Source organism: Molossus molossus, unplaced genomic scaffold (assembly GCF_014108415.1).
Source record: "Molossus molossus isolate mMolMol1 unplaced genomic scaffold, mMolMol1.p scaffold_m16_p_17, whole genome shotgun sequence".
In the NCBI taxonomy this organism is placed as follows: domain Eukaryota; kingdom Metazoa; phylum Chordata; class Mammalia; order Chiroptera; family Molossidae; genus Molossus; species Molossus molossus.
In genome coordinates this window covers 27,386-54,997 of record NW_023425352.1, presented here as the reverse complement: position 1 = coordinate 54,997, position 27,612 = coordinate 27,386, and the positions used below count along the sequence as shown (strand labels likewise).

At 41.3% G+C, this 27,612-nt stretch overlaps 1 protein-coding gene across 1 annotated transcript; it reads right to left on the bottom strand.

Annotated features, from left to right (window-relative positions):
* Positions 1-520: 520 nt before the first annotated feature.
* On the bottom strand, positions 521-27,612 carry LOC118632396 (SEC23 interacting protein). Its single transcript, XM_036265475.1, is given in 20 exon segments — positions 521-839; positions 1,270-1,371; positions 1,815-1,977; positions 2,584-2,769; positions 4,106-4,208; positions 4,850-5,005; positions 5,897-6,094; positions 9,888-9,983; positions 11,621-11,773; positions 12,087-12,205; positions 12,792-12,830; positions 12,833-12,999; positions 14,652-14,793; positions 15,793-15,882; positions 16,992-17,112; positions 18,710-18,799; positions 19,824-20,017; positions 21,029-21,251; positions 22,760-23,292; positions 27,440-27,612. Coding segments are annotated over 19 exon segments (3,015 nt in total). The 5' UTR covers positions 27,600-27,612; the 3' UTR covers positions 521-839; positions 1,270-1,289.

The window sequence follows — 27,612 nt, the reverse complement described above, 5'->3', positions numbered from 1 at the left end:
TGCAGTTTGTCCCCGGCCCTGGTTGGTCGTGCGGGTGGCAGCCACTCGATGTGTCCCTTCACATCGATGTTTCTCTCTCTCTCTCTTCCTCTCTCTCCTTCCCGCTCTAGCTGAACAAAAAATGGAAAAATGTCCTCGGGTGAGGATTAAAAAAAAAAAACAAAATATTTATTCAGTACCTTCTATGTTCCAGACACCAGTTTTATGCTGGGAATAAGTGATAAACAAGATCGCTTTTCATCTTTTTTTTTTTTTTATCCTCACCTGAGGACATTTTTCCATTTTTTGTACAGACAGAGCGGGAGGGAGAGGAAGAGAGAGAGAGGGAAACATCGATGTGAAAGGGACACATCGAGTGGCTGCCACCCGCATGACCAACCAGGGCCGGGGACAAACTGCAACCGAAGTACATGCCCTTAGCGGGAACCGAACCCGGGTCTCTCCGGACCGCAGGTGGACGCTCTAACCGCTGAGCCAAACCGGCCAGGGCACATTACCTATTTTTTAAAGTGATGCATAATCTAGTAAGAAAAAAAGGTCGATGTCAGGTGTCTCAGGAGGACAGTCAGAACACAGAGTGTGGCCGACTTGCAGGTGTCTCATCTCATGTTCAATCCCCTCCTGCTCCTCCCTCTGCAAAGACTGGAAGTGTCGCTTTAACCATCGTAGGTGCAGGCTGGGGTGGGCACATGAGACATGTGACACAGGCTTGGTCAACAGGCAGGGGTACATTTTGGACAGGATTTTGTTTTCCTGAGGGACAGATAGAACCACCACTGCCTTTTCATCCTTATTTACATCTTCTACGTAGATATGACATCTGGACCACAACAGCCATCCTGTAACCATGAGGCAGCGAGAGCCAACCAACATGCAAAAAGATGCAAACAATCTGGGTATCTGTTGGCATCACTCAACAAATGAACCCTCCCTGTTACATAATAAAAGTAAACCTCTATTTGTTTAAGGTGTTTTGACTTAGCTTCTGTTACCTACAACCAAAGAAATTCTGAGCTGATGTTCCCAAGAATCAATTTAAAAAAGAAACTGAAATTAAAAGAACTCAAATTCTATGCAGAATTAGAAGATTATAACAAGTCAGAAATGTAAACTGTACACTAATTCTCTTGCTGTGCTATCTCTAGTTTGAATTTTTTAACATTCAGAGGAAACAGAAAAATGGCAAAATTATTGGTCAACATCAACTCCATAAAAAAGACTTCAGAATGAAACATTCATAATTTATACACACCATAAACATAAACTCACACAGTGAAACTGAAGTCCAATCAATGCTGGGGCTGTTCGGGACTAATGTTCATTGTTCTATAAATTTCTTTAAGTAATAACAGGGCCGTATCCTCAGATTCCCTATCAAAAAGAAAAGCACATTTATTGAAGAGACAATTCGCATAAAGCAATCTCTATGCATAAAGGTGAAAAGCGCAGCTTTTACTCTACTCATCTCCTCCTAAGAATGGCAATGACAACCGTGCGGTGTCACAGATGGACGGGTAGCTCTCACCTCCAAAAGCAGCTGCAATTCACCTTGGTGAGGGGGCATATGCAGGGAGGGCTTCTCTCAGTCCCTCCCACCACTCCTTTCTACTAAAGCCCTCCCTGCAGAAACAGTGCCCAAGCCTCAAGGCCTCGGGTCGAAGGCAGGTGACATGCTGCCATCTTGTGGAAATACTGACAATATACAGGAGGTCAAAGTAATGCTCCCTAACAAAGGATGAATCAGCAAGCCTCACTAAACTAAAATGCTCCGTGCGCTACCACCTGAAGGGCACCGGAGTGTTATCAATACTTACCAATAACACAAATGACTCTGAAGAGCGAAAAGATATTCATTAAAACTCTCTATCGGCTTTTCTTGAAGCACATAGTCAATCCAGCAGCCTCTGTTTAGCATTCCAATCTTTCATAAGTAGTCCTCATCCTTGGAAAAATCTGGACTTTCAACAATCTTTTCTGCTAGAATTTAAACCATTTCAATATCAAAGTCAATCACTTAATCATAATCCTTTACTTTAGCTAACTTTACCAGGCTCACTTTCTATTCCTCCAGAGCCAGGGGAAGAGGGGCTGGTTACCCCAGAGAGGAGGAAGAGCCAGGAAGCTGACAGAAGTTTTGAAGAAAAGGGGTGAGAGAGCATTGTACAAAGAAAGGAAATAGAATTAGAATCTGAAAAAGTCAAAACAGCTGCACAATGCCCTGACACCACAGTCAAGTCCATACAACACAGTTAAACATCAGCGCCAGGAAAGATCACTTCTCAGAGAGGGTCTTCCAAGTGCCTGAAGACAACGTGGTTCTCCAACTCTGATGCCCCACTCTGCCCTTACGAATCTCAGTGAAACTTTAACATTGCAGAGCAAAAAGTTCAGCAACTATGAGGCAGAAACCTAGTAAGAAAGGATGGCATGCATTTTGAAGTATAGTTTATCATAAAAGATTTTCTCTTATAGGAAGAGTCCCTACATTTTAACAAAAAAGACTGCAATGGAAAAGCAACATTAAATGACCTAAGGGTGACATTCACCAGTAACACTTGGAAAAGGCCTCAAATATCAATTTACCTTCAACTACTTGCTTTTCTTCTTCTTCTTTGATTTGATTGGCTACCTTCTCCAGCTCTTCCTGCAGCTGAGTTGAGGAGGTATGAGCACGGGCAAACTCATTCAGTGTTTGCCAAGCACTTTTCAGAGAGCTGATGAAACCCTGCTTCAAGTCAGAGCCCATTCGAGAGAGACTTTCTTTCAATTCTAAAGAGATTAAGAAAGCACATCATCAGGTTATTAGTCAGTATGTAACATTCTGAACCGCAAAATTTAACATTTTTCACAGGCAGGGGAAAGCCTCTTAGTCTCCTCTTAAATGTCATGTACATGGAGTGTCTCAACCAAAACCCTTCAACATGTTAAAATGTTTTGAGGAGTCTTATCCCTGAAATTTCTGTAATGACTAAACTTGATCCAGCCAAACAAAAGGAGTTCAATTCTATAAAGATGTAACTAAGCACATGCACCACTTCTCCTTACTGTAAGTTACTAAGTGGGCCCACAAAATTAGAAGGTGACTTTTCCTAATTCGTAACAGTGAAACTATTTTGAAAAGGAGAGATTGTAATAGAACTACAATTTAAACTTCTAATTTAAAAATGAAGAAACTCCTACCCTTTCACCTTTTCTACTTTTGTCTAATAATTCCTATTTGAAATCAAGGTCTTTGAGTATCAAATTTCTCACTTTAACCCCAAAAGAGTTAAACACACTCTAAAAGCATGATGGAAGCAAAAAAAGAAAAAGGAAATAACTTTTAAATAAGAGGAAGGACCACTTTTCCTTTTTTCAAACCTGTGGATACGTAATGTAAACCATGAATAACATGAGAGAGACTTAAACCCCACTCAGAGTTATCGCTGATCCGTATGTTCAATGAATGTTTTAACAGGAAAAGTGTCTTATTAGCAAGGAAATAAAAGCCCATTTGACTTGAGAGTGTCACACTTATTTGTTGATGGTTTGGCCATTAGTTCAAATGCTACTAAGCTTTCCCAATGCAAAAACTGTAACAGACTTCTATCAGTCTGCATCAGGTCACCATATGCCATCGACTCCACTCCCAAGCAGCTCAGCAATGAGAATGCTATCAAGGATGAAGCCATCAGGAGAGGGGACCCCTCCATCGCGCCCCTTATAATAGCACCTTCACATAGCGAGCAAGTTTTGAACACAGTAGGCACTGAATATTAATTCATTAAGAAAGGACTTAGTGCCGGGCCGGTGTGGCTGAGCATCGATCCATGCACCAAGAGGTTGCCAGTTTGATTCCCCGTCAGGGCACATGCCCAGGTTGTGGGCCTGATCCCCAGCAGGGGAGCATGCAGGAGGCAGCCAATCGATGTTCTCTCTCATCAGTGTTTCTATCTCTCTCTCTCCCTCTCCCTTGCTCTCTCTCTAAAATCAATGAAGAAGAAGAAAAAAAAAGATACCTTTAAAATAAAAAAAAAGGACAGTGTTAAAATTCTTGTGATTCATTATAAATGACAAATTAAAAAACAAGGGGAAGAAAACAAGTTTCATAATATTTCCTTTTTACCTAAATGAAGCCTTTTTCTGCCTTTGTGATGTGGGATGAGAACTGCTTTTAAGTCCAAGTCTGGAACAATCATAGGTTCAAGTCTATATGCCACTGGATCAAGCTGTGAACAGAAGAATTTTATAAAATGCTATTTTATTTTGAGTTATATACCTTAGTTGGGGGGAAAACAAAAAAACCCAAAAACCCAAACAAAACCCAAAAACCTGGCAAAGCAGATATTTTGACTTTTTTCACACCTATTCAAATACTGGTAATTTTAAGAAGACTTTCCAAGTTTGTGGGTAAAATTACTTTGCAAGCAAAGCGATAGAATTATTTTTTGAACAAAGACTTTTGGTAGAAAAGTTGATTGCAAAGTATTGGACTGTATCTATTAGAACAGAGAGCTGAGAGTTGTACAAAATCCAAATCAGTATTAATTCCTAAGAAATAAGAATCTGAGAATATATCAAGATAAAGAGCACAGGTTTTTTTTTTTTTTTAATCTTCAGATAGAGTGAGAAAGAGGGAGGAAGAGAGAGAAATATCGATGTGAGAGAGACACATCGAGTGGTTGCCACCCTCACGACCCCAACCAGGGCCGGAGACAAACTGCAACTGAGATACATGCCCTTAGTGGGAACCGAACCCGGGACTCCCTGGTCCGCAGGTTGACGCTCTAACCACTAAGCCAAACCAGCCAGGGCAAGAGTACAGGTTTTTCATCTTCTTCAAAATAGGAAGATAATTCAGTTCACTCACTGGATGATAAATATTGAAGAATCCTTTACAGGTAGAAAGCCTGTAGTTCTCATCTATCTGGTCCACTCCTCGAACAGTGAGAAACATGCCAACTGGAGATCCCAAGGCAAAGAAAATCTCTGGTTCGAAGTCTAATGAACTGTAAACAACAGAAACCTAGAAAGAACCAAAGAGCAATAAAAGATGATCATTCCAATAATCATAAGTTGAAAATATCTTAGAAAAACGCATCTAATATAGAACATCACAGCTTAGCTTAGCCTACGTTGAACATGTCAAAATCATCTAACACAAAGCCTATTTTATAATAGAGTGCTGAGTATCTCATGTTGTCAATGTGAAAACACAACACCCAGAACACTGCTGCCAGCCCTTCACCGTGGGCCTGGGAGCTGCGCTCACTGCCGCTGCCCAGCACCACACGAGAGGGCTCTGCCACCTACCACTTGCCCGGGAGAAGATCCAAAATCTAAATTCAAAGTACAGTTTGTACTGAATGTGCATTACTTCCAAACCACCATAAAGGTGAAAAGTCGTAAGTGGAACCATCGTTAAGCTGGGGAGAGAAGGCACTCTTAGAAGCTGCCACTGTGAATACAAACCGCCAGTCTTTCAAGCGGTGAGTAGCATTAACTACCAACGTTTTCATGTGTACATCCTTTGGCCCAGTTAACCTTTTTCCACTTATTTAATTGAAAGAAAGAATAAAGAATGTGCAGGAGGCAGCCAATCGATGTTCTCTTTCATTGATTTTTCTATCTCTCCCTACTTCTTCCTTCTGCTCTCTCTAAAATCAATAAAGAAAAAATAACTGAGAGGTTGAAAACTGAAATAAAGACAACTTCAAAAGTTAGATGATGTATCAGTACACATTCAATCTCTTATTTTGAAGATTATCAAAGAAGCATACAATTTCTATTAAAACGAGTTTTCTCTACCCCTCCGTAAATGTTGAATAAATATTTAAGGAATTTAAAGATACGTGATAACATTAAAGACACATGACTCTAACATAAAACATGCAGCCCCAGCCACCCGTGAAGGTACCTGTCCAGTGCCGATGGCAAAGGACTCGCAGTCCACCGGCACAGAGGACACACACGCACCAGCCGGGAGCTTCCTCCTGGACTCACTGGGTTCCGAGGGGAGAGAAGCCATCTCTTTAGCTTTCTGAGCACTTTCCTCTTGTCCTCTGGTTGAAGCTGCCATCAGCGTCTTCTTTTCTGAGGCTCCTTTTTTCTGTTCCTGTAAAATACCAAAATTTCATAGCATAACCCTGAGGAAAAAAGTTTAGTTATGAGTTATCACCACAAAACATGCTACCTTGATAACAGGCAATGATTAATAATTTCTTAGGCACAATAATGATATTGTGTCATTAGAGAAATGTCCCTTTTAGAGACACACAATAAATATGTAGGAAAGAAATGCCAAGTCTAAAAATTACTTTAAAATTCTTAAAAGATTAAGAGGCAATGAAAAAATACAGCAAAACAGCTACAATTAAATCTAAATATTGATTATCAGTATACTGTTTGTAAACTTTTCTATATAATTTAAAGTTTTAATCATAGGAAGTTTTAAAATGCCAAATTTTCCCTTTAAGATCTAAACTTTAGACAGATAGTTTAGTTTATATAATTCTAAAATACATGCTTCTTTGAAGACGTGCGACTCAGGAGGAAGTTCTTTCAGCATTGCATCTGAATGGAGCCACGAACAAGTTCTCCTCAGAAGCATTTTGGGAGGGACAGAAAAGCACACTCTGGCCTGTTCACACAATGGAATAACTACTCAGAAATAAATAGGAACGAACATCAAATGATGTACAATTTGGTGAAGCTCAAAAACATATTTTGAGTAAAAAAAGTCAGATACAAAGAGTACATGCACAGTGTTCATTCCACTTCCAGAGAACAGGCAACACTTTCAAGAGTGTCAGGAATCAGAGTAGTTGTCTGGTGGGAGGAGTTGACTAGAAAGAAGCATGTGTGACAAAAATGTTCCTTCTTGTTTTAGGTTGTGATTACACAGGTGCAATGATTTTCAAAACTTATTGCCCCAAATACTGACGATCAATTTATCTCCATAAACAAGTGAGTGAACAGAAGCTGTGGGAGCACTGTGGACAGGGTTATCTAATGCAGGACAAAGCCCACTCGCACCCGACACCGCAGCCAGGGGATGTGCACAGCTGTCATGGTGGACTGCCGACTCCCCACAAGCGCACGTTCCCGTGGCCCTCATGCCCCAGGCTGCGAGTGACTGTGTAGGTCTCTGTTTAAACAGTAGTTGACGATGCCCAAACAAAACCACTGGCCAAATCAGCCTTATCTATCAATAAATTCCAGATACTAGGAAAGCAGGAGAATCCGCTGGCTAATTCAATAGGCACCACAGAGAAAAGAAAACTCTCTGCCAGCCAGCTGGGAACCGGCTCCACCACAAATATTTTGGAAGGTTTGGGTTTGATTATCTCTGCCCTTTGAAGGTAGCACAAGATGAAACCTAAAAACCCAAAATGAAGAACATGTTCAGAATTCTTCAGTTCAAATTTGCTTTCTTACTCAGAAGTACCTCCCATTATATTTATGAAGTTATTCCAAATTGATAAGAGAGCTATCTAAATAGATCACAAAGTGTCCTATTGCAAACAGTTGTTCTGTTTTTCCTAGACTAATGCAGTAATTATAAAAACAAAGTGAACCAACACACACATACTTGACTACTGGTGTTTCCAACACTAAAAAACATTCCTTTCACATGGAAATCACTGTTAGTTTACAAAGACAACAGCAGCACTCAGACCGAAGTACTTAATGTCCTGATTATAAAATAATTTGCTGATTTCTGTCCCATTATCTGTTACATTAAATCGAGAGGAAACACCACATTATCTTATTACTGATCTGGCAGCACCTTGTTATCTTTGAAAAATGAAGAACGATCAATAGCAATACGGTTAAGAAAATGACATGGTTCATCCAGAGGCAATCACTTCTTAAATTAAAAAAAGATTGCTTTACAGATTTTTATTCCTTTCAAAACATTCTCTTTTTTTTGCTTTTGTTTTTTTTTAGTACGTGCCCCTAGCGGAAACCGAACCTGGGACACTCTGGTCCGCAGGCCGATGCTCCAACCGCTAAGCCAAAACAGCCAGGGCAAAATATTCTTATAATACCTTAATTTATATATCTAAGCAACTACAGTATATGTGAACCAGGCTCCTTCTAGAAATTTTCCAAGAACTGTAGAATATTTCCCACTGGTTTTCCTCTTATTACAGCATAAAGTCAAGGACATGCTGTACAGCCTGAAAACAGCTTCTTATTTGCTTGTTTTTAGACTTGTCTTCACTGATGTGCACATGGATAATGCTGATAATGGAAAGACCAGGAAGGAGTCAGTGTGTTTAAACATTAATTTATTATAGAAACATCTGCAGTTAAATTTTTATAATGCAGTTTATAGCACTTATTTTATAAACTTAAAATTAAGATTTAGACTAAACAGATGATTTGGCACCAAATCATAACTGATGATGAAAGTAATGGGCAGGGCAACGTTTTGTGATGTTGAAAAGCTTTATGAGTATCATGGCCATAAGAACAAGTTTGAGAACCACTTCAAGACAAAATCCAACTTCCACACCTGCCATCTGGGCCTTCAGGACCCTCTGCCTTCCCCTACGCTCACCTCACCCGAGTAGCTGCAGGCCCACTTCTGAAGGCCACTCTACCCTCCTTCAAGCTCAGACACCAACACCTTGGCAAAGTCTTCTCTGACCAACCCACCCTCCTCCCAGGCCAGAACTCCACCCTCACCTGGCTCTCACAGCACGGATGCACTGTTACAGGACTGAACTGTCATCATTTGTTGTCTGATCTCTCCCTCTAACTAGACACAAAACCTCAGTTCATCTCCAAATCCCAAGAATTGAGCACCACGCCTGATACAAAAGATATATTTATAAAATGCTGATTAACTCAACTAATCACAACAAATCAGCCTATGACTGCAGTCATGTTACACAAACTGACATATGTTCAGTTCCAAAGAAGTAACACAAATATAAGAGCCACAGAAGTTCTAAGATGGATCAATAAACCCATGTTAATAAAAATAAAACAGCCACCCTATGTGGGATCTAATTTTTCAAATCTCTGTGAAATTAACTTAATAAAAATTAAACAAGTGATTTTTTCCCCCAGTTGTTTTCTTTTTAAGTGATTTTTAGTTACTGCTGCTGTTATGTTTTGTATTGTTAAGAATTTTTGCTTTTTGGTCCTGGTCAGGTAGCTCAGTTGGTTAGTGTCATTCCAATACACCAAGACTGTGGGTTCAATCCCTGGTAAAGGCAATACAAGCAGCAGCCAATGAAAGCATCAATAAATGGAACAGAAAACTGAAGTTTTTCTCTCTCCCCTACCCCCCTCTAAAAATCAATAAATAAAATTTTCAAAATGGAATTTTTGCATTTTGGTTAATATTAGTGAGATTTGTGTGTGTGTGTTTATCTTTAGAAGGTGAGAAGGATTGTGAAGAGGGAAAATGAGCTCACATCTATTGGGTTTAACCTTCACATGCATTACTTCATCCTTACTGCAATGCTATAAGGAAGGTATCATTCCCAATTTAGAAATGAAGAAATTAAAAGATCAGAAAGGTAAGCAAATTGCTCATGAATATGTAGTTAATAATAAGAGACTGAAATAGGAATCAGGGTAACCAACTCATCTATTTGTGGAGGATTTACCCAGTTTCTACACAGGGAAATTCCCATTTTCAAAATCAAAGTCCTCTGTCCAGGAAATTCTCTCAGTCCCCAAGGAAACTGGGTGGTCAGTCACTCTAACAAGAATTTAAATCCAGTTCCGGCTGACTCCACAGTCTGCGCTCCCATCAACTCCATGGCTGTGCTGTGTCAAGGAGCATTCCAGCCTGCCTAGCCAAGATGGCACTGACAAAAATTTCCAAAATATAAACAAACTAGTCATAGATGAGTTCTGTTTTCTTTGGGGCAGAGATGAAACTTTACCAGTTTGACAGCTTTGAGTTTCAGGAAGTTAGTTATCTTCTTTCTGGGTCCCAGGGGTATCCCCATTTCCTTCAGGTCATCAACTGTACACATAAGCTTTGAAAGAACACAAACAAGCTCATAAATGATAGCGAAAGAAAAACTGATAAAAGAAAACACAAAAATAGACTGTACATCTAAAGCAATCTAAAATCCAGTAAATTTTTTTAGAAGTTAATTTTTTTTGTTTTTAAATCATGGATGAATTTAGGATGTAAAATCTTGGCCCTCCATATCCAAATCATTCTATTAATTCTTTAACAAAAATACATGCATGTTGTACAAAATTCAAAAGCTACAGCCAAGCGGAAGCTTTGAAGTCTCTCCTCTCCAGTTCTGCCCCAACCATCCAACTGAGCTGCTCAACAGCAGCTGCTGGACACCTGCTCCCCTTCCAGAGAGACAGCTTCTAGGTGCTTTTCCATGTACGCGTGTGTGTGCGACCTACTATGCAAACAGGACTGAACTTCAGGTCTTTTCGCTTGACGTACCAAGAGATCACTTCAACCCTGGCTGGTTTGGCTCAGCGGTTTGAGTGTTGGCCTATGGACCGAAGGGTCTCATGTTTGATTCCCGGTCAAGGGTACATGCCTGGGTTGCAGGTTCGATCCCAGCATGGTTGGTGGTGTGTGGGAGGCAACCAGTTGATGTGTCCCTCTCACATCAACGTCTCGCTCCCTCCCTCACTCCCCTCCACTCTATCTAAAAAACAAAAAACTAAGAGATCATTTCACACCACCATCTCTGACACTGCTTCATTCATTCTGCAGCTGCAGGGTACACCAACGTGGACACACCACAACAAGCTTCATCAGTGTCCTACTAATGGGCACGCAAGGTGTCTGTTTTGCTAGTACAGACAGTGCTGCAGTATCCTAGCACACATTCCAGTGTGTACATTTCTCTACAGGAAATTTCCTGGCAGTGAATTTCCTGGGCTAAAAGGTATGTCCTTTTTTACATTTTAAAACTATAAAATGCCAAACTGCCCTCCAGAGAGGTTGTACCAATTGACATTCTCACGGACAATGTGTAACAGTGCCTACTTTCCCTCATACTAGCCACATAGTGAACAGGGTGGTGCAAAAGCGGTTTTCAGTTGTTCATATGCAAAATATTACAGTAATTAATGAACAATAATAAAAGAGTAAATTCTATTCTGCATACTCACAACTGTACACCTAGTTTTCCCCACCCTGTATAATCAAACTTTTTATTTTTGCCAAACTGATAGGTTAAAAATAAAATCTCATAGCACTTCTCACTTGCATTTCTCTTACAAATCTTCTTATAAGAAGCCATGTTGTTTTATTTCCTGATATCACCTGTTCTTATTGTTTGCCTCTTTTCCTACTATGTTATCTTTCTGTAACTAATTTGTACAAGTTTTGAATAGTAAGGAAATAAACCATGTGTCTATAATATGTGCTCCAAATATTCTTAATCTATCACTGGCCTTTAGATGTCGTGTATGGCATCTCCTGCTATGCAATTTTTTTCTTTTATGACTTTTGGGTTTTATGTCCCTCTTAGAAAATCCAACTGAGATTGTTTCTTGTTGGTTTGTTTGTTTCTAATTCTCCTGCGTTTTTCCATTTTTTAACCATTTAAGTCGCTGCCTTATCTGGAATGTGTTGTGATGGAAGAGTGTTTTAATCATTCTTAAACAAAATGAATCAAACTATCCTCAGTACCAAAGATTCCATGTCGATCTTTTCCTTTTCAAACGTGCTAACGTATTCCGAGAGGCTAAGTGCTGCCAGTGTTCCCTGCAGAGTTAGGACTTCTTCATTTTCAACATCAAGGTCATAAGACTCATCCAAGGTCAGCTTTGGCTCTTCCTGCATCTTTTAAAAAGTTGAGAAAACATTATAAATCTCAGAAAAACTCCCATAAAATGTCACCAATCTACAGAAAATTTTAAATCATTCTGCTCTATAAATAAATCGTAATTTTTGTAGTTTGTAATCCAAAGTTTAAAATAGTCTGAAAAAAGCATATACATTTAACAAAGCATTCACGCTCCCACATATTACAACAACGAACTGTATGGTTCGATTATACTTGTAAACCTCAGTGTATTCTGATATATAGAAGCAGTTCAGATTTTGGGAAACAGTTCAGCTCCACTTCCAAACGTAAGCATTAACTCAGCCTTGCCTGCTTCTCCTGAGAACGGGGCTGCTTCATGGCTCCATTAGCAACAGCAGAAGGCCCTGGAGACTTCGATCAAGTCAAGTCTTTTTGATTAGACAGGATGTCAAACAAGATTAAAGAACCTAAAAAAAAAAAAGCATTTCGCTTTATAATGTTGTAGGTGTTTTTTGTTTTTTGTTTTGTTTTTATCCTCACCCGAGGACATTTTTCCATTTTTTATTCTGATAGAGCAGGAGGGAGAGAGAGGAAGAGAGAGAGAGAGAGAGAGAAACATCGACGTGAAAGGGACACATCGAGTGGCTGCCACCCGCACGACCCAACCAGGGCTGGGGACTAACCGCAACCGAAGTATATGCCCTTAGCGGGAACCAAACCCAGGTCTCTCTGGACCACAGGCCAATGCTCTAACTGCTGAGCCAAACCGGCCAGGGCTGTAGGTGTTTTTTATAACACTAAACATATTCTCCTATTTTTTTCTCAATGTCCCTCAGCAGAAGTCGTGCAAAAGTTAGATATTAATCAAGATCTTAAAACCAGTATTCTTGTTTTACCACATAGCAGAATAAATTAAAACATACAGCATCCATAGGTAACATGAAAGGTGACTAGCAAAGGCAGAATCTGAACTCTCAGCAGGGTCATCCACACTGAAAGCAGTGATGGCTCAACAGACAGTCTGTTTAGAATGTGAACGTTTGACAGTTTTACCTAAACTGTGACCAGCAACAGAGATTCCTCCTTTAAGCTTGGGTTCCGGCTCATGAAGAGGGCATGCAGATGGTTTAGCTCCATTCCCACTTTTCCCACAATCTTCTGACAGTAGGTGGGGCTATTGTAAAACAGAATATCTAGCAAGGTTTCATTGGTAAAGTGACGAAACCGACCGACGCTTGGTAAAGTGATTTTCTTAATATTCCTGTTTAAAAAGGAAAAAAAGTATATTATCCTCAGCTACCTTAAATCTATGAATTTTTTAAAGTTCAGATTTTATATCCTGAGAATACACTGAATAAAAAAAAAATCCCACAAACTAATTATGGGTTGATATTGTACAGTTATCATAAATAAATCAAGATTAGCAAAAAAGTTCCTATTTGTGCTTTTAACTGTACTTTCAATTTTGGGATTTTTCTGAATAGTTATCAAATAAAATAAGGCTTATGAAAAGAGTTTTCCCCCCTTTGATTTTAGAGAGAGAGGAAGGGAAAGGGAGAGTGAGACAGAAACATCGATGAGAGAGAACATGGACTGGCTGCCTCCTGCATGCCCACCACTGGAGATCGGGCCCAAAACCTAGGCATGTGCCCTGACTGGGAATCGAACCGGTGACCTTTTGGTGACACTCAACCACCGAGCCATACCAGCTGGGCAAAGATACTTATTTTTAAAGAAGAAAGCCTACTCTTCAATTTTTCTTACAATGTACTAGAAATCAGAACACCTGACATCAGCTGTGAGTGGAAAGGACAATAGAGAAAGTAGCAGGAAGCAAGAAAGAAGCTTAATGGAATGAAGATCTTCCCTGATTTGAGAATGGCCACAGCAAAGTTCAAGAACATCCAGAGAAAAAAACACCCTCATAACAGGGCCCAGCACAGACATAATGCGGTTTGCAGGACCAGTGTTATTAAACCATGGGCCCTGACACACGATGACGTTCACCTAAAAGCAGATGTTATTATTCCTGTGTTCTCACAGAAATATGACCTGGAAAAAGAACCAAAATCACCTAAATGTGTGGTTCTCAATTAAAAGTACTGAAAACTGAATGGGAGTGGTCATCACAGTGCCTGATGACTGCTGTGGGCATTCAGTGGCATTCAGACTAGGGCACTACAGCACACACAACAATGAGACGGCAAAGAACTGCCCTGCCCAAAGAGCCTCCCCTGAGAAACAGTCATCTACACCAGTGGTTCTCAACCTGGGGTGGTTTATCCCCAGGGAACACCTGCAATGACTTGAGACATTTTTGGCTGTCACGCTGAGGGAAGGAATTTACTACTGTTATCTACTGGGTAGAGGTCAGGGATGCTGCTAAACACCCTACAATGTACAAGACAGCCCCTTACCTAAACCACTATACATCAGTATTGTAAAACCAGCTTAGGTATGGCCGGTGTGGCTCAGTGGACTGTGCATTGTCCCATGGGTTGAGAGGTCCCGGTTCGATTCCTGGTCAGGGCACATGGCCAGGTTACGGGTTTGATTCCCAGTGTGGGGTGTACAGGAGGCAGCCGATTGATATTTCTCTACCTCATCGATGTTTCTATTTCTCTCTCTCTCCTTTCTTCTCCATCTAAAATTAAATAAATAAATAAAACCAGCACAGAGGTACCAGATTGTCTTAAACATTTATGGTAAGAATACCTGTATACATATGTATGCACACACAGAAAAGTAGCATGAACTTAACAGCGAGTACTTAATGATATGTCAGAACAAGTATAAACTTAGAATAAAAAAAAGACATTTGTTTTAAAAAAAATACATTTGTTGAAGTCATAATAAACTACTATGAATCTAAGTTTGAACAATCTAAACAACATGTTCTCAAAATGCACCAACCTGTCAACACCTGTGGCATCCCCACCCAAGGAGCTATGCCAATGAACTGGAAGGAACTCCACTCTGCTTATTTTCTGATCATCTAAAGATTTCTTGAAATGTGTCTGCAGCAATTTGAGAGAAACCACTCTAAAATCATCCACTTAAAAAAAAAATTCAGGGAAAACAACAAATTCAATTAATTAAATCTTCTTAGCTTGATAGGTAGAGTTAGCAATTACCTCAATTATGCCAGTATTTTTTGTAACAAACGTTTTATGGAAAAAAAAAAAAAGATTTAGCCCCCAAAACAATAAACCTAATGTTTAAAAAGTTCTTGTAAATTTTCATTATTTCAGAGGTACGTATAAATGACTGGAGAACTTCAGTTTAAACACCACATCCAGGCAGCATGTACTGTGGGTACAGACTCGGGGATCACGATGCCTGCTCCAGAACACACAGACCGTGACATGGGAGAGGCTGACCCACCCTCTGGGCCGCGGCTGCTTACTGAAGGGGGCATGGCAACACCTGCACCCAGGCTTTACTGCGAGGTCAGCTGGTACAATACACGCAAGGTATTTGGCACCTACCGAGTATTTAATAGACATGAACTATTACACAGACACAAAAATAAACTTCAAAAATTCCTGTAGCCTTGGCCGTGTAGCTCAGTTGGTTAGAGTGTTGTCCCCAAGGTTTTGGGTTCAATCACCAGTCAGGGCACATGCAAGCAATGCAATCAACCACTGAATGCATAAATAAGTGGAACACCAAATGGATTCCCCCCCCACCCCTCCTCCTTCCTCTCTCTGAAAATCAATAAAAAATATTTCTGTAAACCAAGCAGATTCATACTTCCAATATACAACTTTTCACAAGGAATTCTCTATAAATCAGTTCAATATACAGGTGTTCCTAGTTGCTGAAAGTGCTGGGAAGAGGCTGTCAGAAAAGCTAAATTATTTACAAGATCCTATCTAATTCTTCAGTCTAGAATTGTATGAGTTACACAGGTCATAAGAACAAATTAAGTACAAGTTAATATTCCCAGTGATCATTTAAATCTCCTCTTACAGTCCCTCAGCTGGAACCTCTTTTAGCAATGAACACTTCAAAGTCCTCCCATCACTCTTGAATCAGTCCATATGACACTCACCACATTCCACAATGCTCCTGAAGCGCAGGTCACACACAGGCCCGACGCCTTGCACCACGAACACCAAGTGGTCCACCTGAGGCATTTCCCCTACAAAAGAAATACACACATACGTATAAGCTAGAAACTTATTGGGTTTTCTGAACTGAAAAGCAATATTCTAGATATCCCTTTTGTCATCACAAACATACCAGGACATTTATGACCCTTCCAACCTAGTAAGCCTAATTATCCTCTACCAACTTAGAGGAACAAAACTCAAAGTCAGTCTTAGCAAATAATAGTGAACTGGACCCAGGAGTGCAAGAGGCAGGCCATCCCTAGTCCCAGAGGTTGTCATCATATGATGGCCAGCAGCTTTGTACCTATAAAGGATCCAGAAACTCGTGAGTTCCTCAGAACTCCACAGGCACTAAGCCCCACACAAGGAAGCAGTTTGCCAATATAAAACTTTAAAATCTTCTCCCCAAATCCTTCTCTTTGATTTGTTAGATTCATACATACTGTAAATAGGAACATCTCCAAGTTAAATCTAATTTTACTGTGTTTATTTCATTCTCATTCAGAATAAGAGTATATATTTTTTGTAATTTCATAAGACAATGAAACAAATATAAACTATGTAATTGTCAAAATAAAATCCATACTTTAAATGGTGTAATAGGAGAAACAAAAGCACAAACACTGCAGCAGGGGTTAGCAAACCATGGCTCACAGGCCAAATCCTGCTCACTGCCTGTTTTCCTAAATAAAGTATTACTGAAATACAGCCATGCCCATTTGTTTACACACCGTCTATAGATGCATTCACACTACAGTGACGAGGTGAATACATGCAACAGAGTCCACATGGCCTGAAAAGCTTAAAATATTTACTATTTGGCCTTCACACAGAATGTCTGCCACCAGCATTAGTGAGGTATGACAGAATAAGCCCAAAACACAGCCAAAAGCCCAATTTCAACCAGCAAAGTGTTGCTTTACAACAATACATATTGTAGAATCTGTATTACATGGTTTGTATATCTTCACAGAATTTAAAAATATTAAAAGGTAACAAGATTTCTAAAAAGATATGTGCCAACCTGGCTGATTTCTGTATGTTTCTAATAACTATTTCTTTTTGTCATCATTCTAAAGAATGATTCTAAAATAGAGAAGTTCAGAAATGACACTGGTTCTACACAAATTTTACACACCATCAGGAATTTCATCAAGGTTATTGTCAACTCCACGCTTTACAACCCTGGGTCTGGTCTGTCCATCTTGAGTGGTCCCCCACTCATCTGGCACTGATGAAGGCTGGAACTGAACAATAACCTTCAAGATACAACAGAAGGATTGACAGTTCATCACCAAATCCATTTCCACTACAGGCCAAATAATGTGTTTCAGTACATTATAAAGTACTTCATAACACGGATAATTTATATATCAGGTACTACCATTGTTCCCCTAAAACCAGTCTGTAACAGTCCTGGAAGTGATCATTAATCATTAAAAGTAACCAAGTCAATACCACTATTTCTAATGATAATGTTGGAAAATAACACAACTAAATGAGAATACACCTTGATTTAGGAATGTAATATAAACATCCAAGTTTACACATAAGAAATTAAGGAAAAGTTACATGCAATACAGAAGTCTATTTACAAATGCATTTTCAATGCCAAACACTAACTTATTCACCACTTTTTTGGGAGACATATATTGTTTAATCCAACTATATTAAATTAAACTTGATGTCATAAGAAAATATTTCTTAAAAAAAAAAAAAAAAATGAATGTGCCCAATTGGTGTGGCTCAGTGGATTGAGCGTTGTCCCACAGACTGAGAGGTCCCAGTCGATTTCCAGTCAGGGTGCATGCCAGAGTTGCAGGCTCGATCCCAAGTGTTGGAAGTGCAGGGGACAGCCAATTGATGTTTCTCTCTCACATTGATGTTTCTCTCTCTCCCTTCCCCTCTCTCTTCAAGAAAAATCAATGAAAACATAATTTAAAAAAAAAATGAATGCATGCAAGATGTTATGCAAAGTTTTTGTTTGTACACAAAACAAAAAGTTAAAAAATTTTAAAACAAGAGGACAAGTGGTTATCAAGAGGAGAAACTGGGAAAATGCAGACGTAAGAGGCTTTTTTCATTTCATATCTTTTTATACTGTTTAAATTTTGTTGACATGTAAATGTTTTCATTCTTATTCACTTTCGTATCAGTAAGGACTGAGGAGGTGGTTAGAATATAGTTTATCTCATACTTTCATGGAATAAGTAAATAGTCCACGTTCTGAACAAGACTGTGCCAAGCACTGTGCTACATGCTGTTGCATCAATCACTTCACTTCACCCAGAATACGGCCCAGGAGGCAGAGCTTGTTGCAGGTGCGGAGCCTGTGGCCCAGAGAGTGAGGAGGATGCGAGAAAGGATGTAAACACCGTGAATCATCACCTTAAAAAACCCTCCATCGTGGACAGGGCCAACACTACAGCCTTCAGGCAAAATCTGGCCCACCACTTGTCTTGACACATAGTTTTATTGAAACTAGCCATGTTCAATGTCTGTAGCTGCTTTCCAGCTACAAGGGCAGAGTTGACAACTGTAACGAAGACACGTGGCGTAAAAAGCCTTAAATCTCTACTCTCTGTCCCTTTACAGGAAAAGTCAGCTAACCCCTGATCAAGTGCAAACATTTATCAAGCAACTCCTATGGTGCATACTAAGCCTCAGCTAAGATGCGCCATAAACAGAAACTTCATGAGATAAATTTAAAATTTATTTTTGTTTCTCTGATCCATGTGAACTATACCTATATCCCTACTGCTACAATTAATAAAAATAAACATCTATCGAATACATTCAGCAAAATAATTATTTAAATAAACCTAGAAACTGCAATAGCGTAAAAAATATGATTACCTTTGGATTGTGCATAACAATGGTCTCTCCACTTGGAAACTCTAATCTGCGGTGCCACTGATTCGTGGTTACAGCTTTTTTATACTCAGCCTACGATAATGGAAACATGTATTATTAGAAATTTACATCGCATTAAAAGAAAAAGGGAAAGTTTTAACTATGATAGTAATAAAAATAATAGGAGGTCTCATGTACTAATTGGTTACCACACTCAACATTTTACATATACTACCTCATTTAATTAATTACTCTCAGTCATTCCTAAAAATATTATCCACATTACATAAAGGCAAAAATAAAAATCAGTTTCCTAGAGCTCTATAAAAATGTGCTTAAAACAACAGAAATGTACTCTCTCACAATTCTGGAGGCCAGGTGTCTGAAATCAAGGTGTCAGGAGGGTAAATGGCTTAAAAGGGCCATGTTTCTCTGAAACCTGCAGGGAACCCCTTCATCGCCTCTTCCTAGCTGCTATGGTTTGCTGACTATCTTTAGCATCCCTTCGCTTACAGGTGCATCACTCCAATCCCCTATTTTCACACAGCATTCTCCCCACGGCTGTCTTCTTACAAGGATGCCAGTCATATGAGATCGGGGGCCCACCCTACTCCACTGTGATCTTATCTTAAGTAAGTATATGTGCAATGACTCCACTTACAAACAAAGTAACATTCTAACCTACTAGAGATTAGGACACTTTAAGTTCATAACTACATGAAATCACACATTGGAAAGCAGCAGAGGCAGAATGGCAGTTCACTCCCACCCACAACTTCCTGACATCAAAGATCTTCTTTGTGTATAGGATCAAGACAGGCATTCTTGACCCTGGCTGGGTAGCTCAGCTGGTTAGTGTCATCCCTATACACCAAGGTTGCAGGTTTGATCCCCAGTCAGAGCACATATAAGAATCAACCAATGTATGCATAAGTAAGTGGAACAACTAATCCAAGTTTCTCTTTCTCTAGTAAATAAAATAAGTAAATTTAATTAAAAAGGAACAGGCTGTCTTGCAAACCAAGTCTGCTTCCTGTGAGTGCTACTACATGAGGCTCCAAAGTACACAGGGCCTACATATTTTTTAAAAAAGCATAAAGAAACAAAGTCCACGTACCTCTAGTTTTTCACTGAATTCCTCTGTATAGGGAATAAATCTGCTATCTGTGTCTCCTTTGTAAAACCAAGTACAGCTTCTCACTTCAGCTGGCTCCTCCTCCCAGTACCCAGCTTTCCTTATTCAGTCACACAGGTAAACATCATAGCGCCCTCCATCCGTGCCTAGAACCACACTCTCAGGGTCTGGCTGGACTGGACAAGGCACATTTAAAAGAAATAAATAAAGACTACAGTGGCCAGTTGATCCTTAAAGACAAAAAACTAAGCTCATTTAAATTTTAAAATAGCTTAAGACCAGCCGGTGTGCCTCAGTGGATTGAGCGTCATCCCATGGACTGAGAGGTCCCAGTTCGATTCCCGGTCAGGGCACATGCCCAGGTTGTGGGCTTGATGCCCAGCAGGGCATGTACAGGAGGCAGCTGATGAATGTTAATGTTTCTCTCTCTCCATCTCCTTTCTTCTCTCTCTAAAATCAATAAAAGCATATATTTGTTTTTAAAAAAGAAAAAGAGATTAACTGTGTTGATCAAAATGATGATTCTTCTTAAGCTAAGAAATAATCCAGGCAAAACTGTAAAACATGATCATAAAATAATTTAAATAGCTGGTAGATTTTTTTAAAACAAAAGCAGCTATATTTATGAAGTATATTTCTAAAGAATATTAATAGGTAATCTTTAAGTCCCATGATAAAATATCATCAGGATAAACAGATGAACATGTTTCTATATTGCAAGATTTCTGAGCATAAACACACTCCTGTGCACTGTGCACCTCAAAAGGTGGATGTAGTTACAGTATTTGTATAAGTCACCTGACGATGGGACACATTTTTCACAGCATCTTAAGAAATAAGGTTTCCATAGAAAATGCTTTATAAATACTACATAGCTACCAAAGAATCAGGGAAATAAGAAAACTGACAATCAAAAAAAGGAGAAAAAACATTTACACCTGGATTATATAAACTGCTCCATTTTTCTGACTCAAAATAACCTTTAAACAAGGAAGACAATTACTAAAACACTTCTTCAAATACCTTGCTCAAATAATTACATTTGTATTATCATCTGAAGAAACAGAGTCTGGGTGGTCTACAGGGACTAAGGAGTGTGATATTCACCAAAAGGGAGCTATCGATGAATATCCCTCATTTCCTCTCTCCCTGAAATCAGCTATAAATGACACATAAGCAGTGCTCACCTGAATTGTAGACTTCTTCTAGATTCAAGGAGTCCAGCACACTGAACGGCACCCAGAGCTGTCTGCACTCTACCTCCCTGCAGTGAAACCAGTGGGGCTGGACAGGCTCATACTGGCTCTGAAGTGTGAAAGGAGGTGGCGCCTGTACAGAGGGGCCCACGGGCCTGGGGAGTGCCTGCTGCTGGACTGGAGGGCACAACCCTGACTGCAGTGAAGGAGGGATCTGGAGAGCAAAAAGGTGAGACCATCATGCTTATTCCAAGGAATATTTTGCATATAATCCAAACCCATTATCAAGAGTCTGGGTACCAGTATGATTTAAATTAAATATAATGAAACCCTTCTCTATCCCCAAGAGTAAAGTTCAGTGACACTCATAATACTGCTACCCCTGCTCCTCCGGGTTGGGTCCTTCTTTCTCTTGTTTCCTTTTTTATGTTTTTATTTTATTTCCCTTTGGAAGTCAGCTGTATATCAGTTGGCAAAAAAACATAAGGGAATTTCATTAAATTTACCCAGTGTATTATTCCATTACTCTAGTGAGACTGAGTTTAACTGTCTAGATCCAAACTCCATAAATGTAAATAAAAGAAATTACGGGAGTCTGGCTTGGTGTAGCTCAGTGGTTGAGCATCAGTCCATGTACCAAGAGGTTGCCAGTTTGATTCCCGGTCAGGGTACATGCCCAGGTTGTGGGCCAGATTCCCACTGGGGGGCATGCAGGAGGTAGCCAATAGAAGTTCTCTCTCATCAATGTTTCCATCTCTCTCTCCCTCCCCCATCCTCTTTAAAATCAATAAAGAAAAAATATTTTTTAAAAAAGGAATTACTGGGATAATCCATTTCAGTCCCTGAGATTGAGTATCTTGTTTGAATATTGTAATTTAAAATTAGAAGTTGGCAGTCTATTAAGATAATAATTGCTTCAGCTCTCACTGGTCTGTAGATCACATTTATCATTGGTATCTTACAATAAAATCTAGAAATATTGGTACAGATTAACTCATTAAACTCAACAACTTCAATACAGATTAATACAAACTAAAATGTGAACCATTCAATGAGCTCCTTTTAAAAAAATGTTTGCTTCAAAGCATATAGCTTACAAAGAATATCCTCTGGCCCAGCCAGTGTGGCTCAGTGGACTGAGTGTCATCTGAAGGCACTGAGAGGTCCAGATTCGATTCCTGGTCAGGGCATGTGCCTAGGTTGTGAGCTTGATCCCAGTGGGGGGCATGCAGGCGGCAGCCGATTGATGTTTCTCTCTCACCTTGATGTTTCTTTCTTTCTTTTTTTAAATATTTCTTTATTGATTTTTAGAGAGGAAGGGAAAGGGAGAGAGATAAGAGACATCGATGACAAAGAACATCGATTAGCTGCCTCCTGCATGCCCCCCTCTGGGGACTTGGCCCACAACCTGGGCATATGCCCAGCCCAGGAATCAAACCAGCGACCTCCAGGTTCATGAGTCGATGCAACCACTGAGCCACACTGGCTGGGATCACCTTGACATTTCTATCTCTTTCTCCCTTTCTCTCACTTAAAAAAATATATATATATATATATACATATATATATATATAAATAAAACAAAGAATATCTTCTGAAAATAATTTATCATCATATTGATTATGAAAAACACTGTGCATTTATAATATAAGCATAGGCTAAGTGAGAGAGAGATTAAAAATTAAAGTGAATAATTAGGAAACAAAAAACGTGTCTCCGTACCGGTGGCAAAGATCCCGGAGGTGTCTGGTACATGTGAACAGGGGCTCCAGAAGGTGGAGGATGGGTGGGATGGCCTGACGTTTGGCACTGCTGCAGCTGTGGTGGTGTAATGTAAGGGTTAGCTCTGCTGGTTACAGGAGTGTGGCGATAGGGATTGTATCCTTGTTGGGACAGTCCTTGGGGTGGGCTCCCAAAATTTGAAGGAGGCAGACTACTTGGTTGAAAAGGCAAATAAGTATTTGTTCCCATCTGTGAAGAAGCTGGAGCACCATACTGAGCCTTTGAAATGGATGATGGAAATGTATTCAACACATCTTGGGATCCGGTTGTAAAGGGGAGAGCAGCGGGGAGCTTGGAGGATGCTGCTTGCGCAGCGGATGCTGCTGCAGTTGTTGAAGGTGACTGTTCAATATTCCCAAACGGGTCACTATTGCTTGTTACCTGAGAGAAGTAACTAAATGTCTGTGGAGCAGACACTTGAGCAGAAGTCTGACCAAGAAAGCTGTCCTCCTCACCAACATCTGTGGAATCCTCTGGAAGGAACAGAAGAGTAAATGGGTTAAAAGGTATGCTATTATTCTGTAGACCCAGCTCTTGTACTTCTTATTTTGTTTTTCAGGTTCACATTTCTGCATTTTACAAAAAAAATGAAAAACTTCTCTTTTGTCTTTGAAAACAAACTAAAAAATATGAATAAGGCCCAGCCGGTGTGGCTCAGTAGATTGAGCATCAACCCACGCACCAAGAGGTCAACGGTTCAATTCCCGGTCAGGGCACATGCCTAGGTTGTGGGCTTGATCCCTAGTGGGAGGCGTGCAGGAGGCAGCCAATCGGTGTTCTCTCTCATCAAAGTTTGTATCTCTCTCTCCCTTTCCCTTCCCTTGTCTCTCTAAAAATCAATTTAAGTTATATATACATATGTGTGTGTGTGTATATATATAAAATGAATAAGAACCAAAGGAAGAAAAAAATTTTAAATTACTCATAAGCCCACCTTCCAGAGATAATCACCACTAAAAATATTTTGGTACATACCATTCCACACTTTTAAAATAAGTATAAATAGTTACATAGTACTTATTTTGTAAATATATAGCAATTATACATATTTGTATATAGAAGTTCTTAAAATTAGAAAAAATCCAAACCTACTATTACAGGTTCTTCTAAATCGTGTTTTCTCTAGTAAGAAATCAAGTTGTATTCCGCTACCCAAATACACAATGTTATTTCTACAGTAATGGCAGGAGACTAAAGTACAGATATTAACTCTTGTTGAGAAGGGGTGTGTCAGCGCTCTTACCTACAAAGCACTCTTTTTACAAATGAACATGTGGTATTTGTATTCAAAGGCAAAGCAGTCATCCCCAAAATCAAAGTATCATCATAACCAGATAATTTGTCATTACAGAATGCCAAATCACTAGAAAAGTCATTGTCTACCAAAGGGAATTTCTTCTCACCTCCCTTTGCCCAAATGGATCTTCATTGCGAGTATCTCCAACCCCAAACTAAGTATCTTCTCTTCTGCCACCAAGTTGCACACTCACAGCATCTCCCTCTACATGGCCTCAAAATTCCAGCCTCCTCTCTCTTATTAAGCTTTCCTAAGCCCTTAGCTTGCCCTAACTTCAGTTGTCCTCTTCCTAATCTTTTTCTTCTTTTTAATTCTCTGTGTCTCCTACCTCTGAGGCATGGAGCAGACCAACAATGGTGGACCTGCTCCGGGCACATGGGACACGGTGGTCCCCGTCCTTGAGACCTGACAAAGGGGCCTTCTTTCTAGCTTCAGGCTGCGTCTTGACCTACTGAAGGAAAACACTGGGCGTGCAGACTCTGGAGCGAGCTTGTAGGTTTCTCTCACTCTACTTGAACAGCTGTAATCCACTGTTCAAATAATCTTCTAGGTTGTTCCTTTGTATCTAAAAGTAAAAGATCACCGCCTACACAAGGGCTTCTGTCTGCCTGCATCAGTCTACTTTTCTCATGTATTTCCAGTTCCCACCATATCTTTTGAGTCATGTAAACCTCCCTTGGACTCATCTATATTTTTCATCTCTCAACAACGAAAAGCATGGAAAAGAAAACTCTGTGGTATCTTTCATCCTTTAAGACAACTTAAAGATCAACCTGATTCAAGAAGCTTTTTTTCTGATTAGCATCAATTACAAATGAAATACTCACCTCACCATGATGCCAGCCTCTAATTACATGTGGACACATTTGGCATCCAGACCCAAAACCTGAATGAGCATCTACTTGTATACCTGTGACACTCCCAACTCTGTCTCAAATTAGATTTCTCATTAGTTCTTGAACTTATTTTCCAGCTGCTTCCTCAATACTTTTGGCAGGTTCAGGCACACATACCTCAAACTCAGTACACGTGTGATGGAATTTAACACCCCACTGTCCCTTTCACATACTCCCTCACCATGCTCACCATCGCAGCATCTATCCATCCACTGAAACCAGCAGCCCCATCTCATAGACTCCTCTCTCCCCTACCCTCCATTTAATCATTCAGACACTCATTCAAAACATATGTACAAAGTATTTATGTGCCAGGCCCTGGAGCCAGATCTTGGGGCCAAAACTAAATGAGAAGGGGCTGCTGTGCTCAAAGAGCCATCTGGTCACCAGTGAGTTACTAAGTCCCAACAATTTTATGGTCTGAAAAGCTCTCACACACGTTCCTTGCTGCTCAAGCCTAATGTGGGTGACTAGGGCTACAGTGCCACCCACTCCTGCCTGATTCACAATGTCCTCCAGGGTGACTGCTCCTGCTGCAGTCAGCTTAACTCCAGTACAATCTCGGAAAACTCCAGGCTTTCCGAAACACACCTGTAATTTCGCTGCCTTGTTTAAATCCTTCAAAGGCTCCCTACATCCCACAGGAGCATGTTATCTGAGGCTTTTCATGATCTGATCCCCATTGACCTCTCAAGCCATTCCCCTGCACACACGGTAGTCACACTGATCTATGAGGGAAAGGGAGGAGGGACAGGGAAAGAGAGGAAGAGTGGGAGGTTTTCTCACACCTCAGACTTTTACATCTGCCCGTTTTTCCAGTTGCCCTAATTCCTGGGTACCCTTCCATACGGAGCTCAAGAATCACCTCCTCTGTGAATCCCTGAGTTCTAAGGGATGTCCTCTCCCAGTTCATTCAGCCCATAGCTTTCATGGCAGCCTACCAGTCCCTCTCTGGCCACTACGAACCTGCATCACAACTGCTTACACAGCTGGGCAGTGTGCACACATACACTGTGCAGTCACGGGGGCAAGGCTAGCCGCTCTGTGTCTCCCAGACATCTGGAGCAGGACTTGGCAATACACGTTTGCTAAATGAATGAACTGCTTCCTCTGTGTTTCTTTCTGAGACGATTAACTGTTGCTTACAATGGGACAGGTCCTTCCTTTGTCTCTGGAAATTCTCTGAATGGGTTTCTAACGATGAGATCCTTTTTAGGGATGGAAAAATAATTGTTACAGAATTAGCTGCATGTATGGCCTTATTTATTCGTACAACCTGCTACAGACACACTGGTCCTTCACCCAAACGCAATGCCTAACCTTCCAGCCACTCTGTCAGAAGAACAGGTACCTTATTCCTGACTCCCACACGTGCATTCATCCAACCAAATATCTGTTGAAAAGTTGGTCTACAGCATACCAGGTACCGCTGCAGGTGTAGATTCCTGCTCTCCTGGAACCCACATGCAGGTCGGATGAGACACACAAGCATGCTCACGTGTCGGTGGCGATGAGCCCCGAGAAGGAACATGGGACAGTGGCAGGAACCGGCAGTGCAGCTGCCTGCAGCTCGCTCTGCTCTTCCCCACGGCTCTCCCTAGTCCTCCAAGAGTACATCGCTCAGTGGGAAAGTAGTCAGCATTTACTAAGAATCTAGGTGTAGTCACTCAAGATCCCAGAAACAAAAAGAAAGTCGGCCCAGCCAGTGTGGTTCTGTGGTTGAGCGTCCTCTTGTGCACCAGGAGGTTGCAGGTTCGAGTCCGGTCAGGGCACAGCCCGAGCTGCGGGTTCGATCCCGGGTAGAGGGCGTGCAGGAGGCAGCCGGTCAGTGTTTCTATCTCCCTCTCCCTCCTCCTTCCTCTCTCTATAAACGCAACGAAAACATATTTATAAGAAAGTTAAGAAAGTCAGAACCGCAAACTTCAAAAAGCCCCCGTCCAGATATACACGCATGTCACAGCATTTCCGTAGCGCTCCGCGCCAGGCTCCGTCCACACTGCACAGAACCCGGGCTCCTCGCCCCGGCACCGGGGCCGCACGGAAGCGGGGCCGCGGACCCCACCTCCGCCGCCCCGCCCCGCTCGTGCCCTCCCTCCTCCCACCGCAATCTCCCTGCGGCCGCAACGCTACGAGCGAGGAGCAGCCGCACACCGCAGTGGGGACCCAGGACAAGACAGCCCGAGGAAACGCGGCTCCGCGTGCAGACGGGGCTCAGTCCGCGGGGCAGGGGACCGCCCGCCCCTGAAAGGACCGGCCGCCGCGACACGCCCGTGGGCCTCGGAGCGGGTCCCCCCAGCAAGCCTCGGCCCGGCCACTCCGGCTGCCCGCGACCGCCCCGCCGCCTCCCGGGCGCTCGAGGCGGAAGGAAACCTCCAGGGCGACCCCCGCCGCCGCCCGCAGACCCGCCCGCGCACCCCGCCTCACTACCTCCAGGCAGGAGCAGGGAGGCCGAGGCGGCGGCGGCTTGGGTGACCGGGATGAAGGGCACGTTGAAGCTGAACTCCGTGGCCTCGGACGAGAAGAGTAAATTGGTGCCCGACGAGGCGGAGGCGGCGCCGCCCCCACCGTTCGGCTTCCTCTCAGCCATGGCTGCGGTCCAC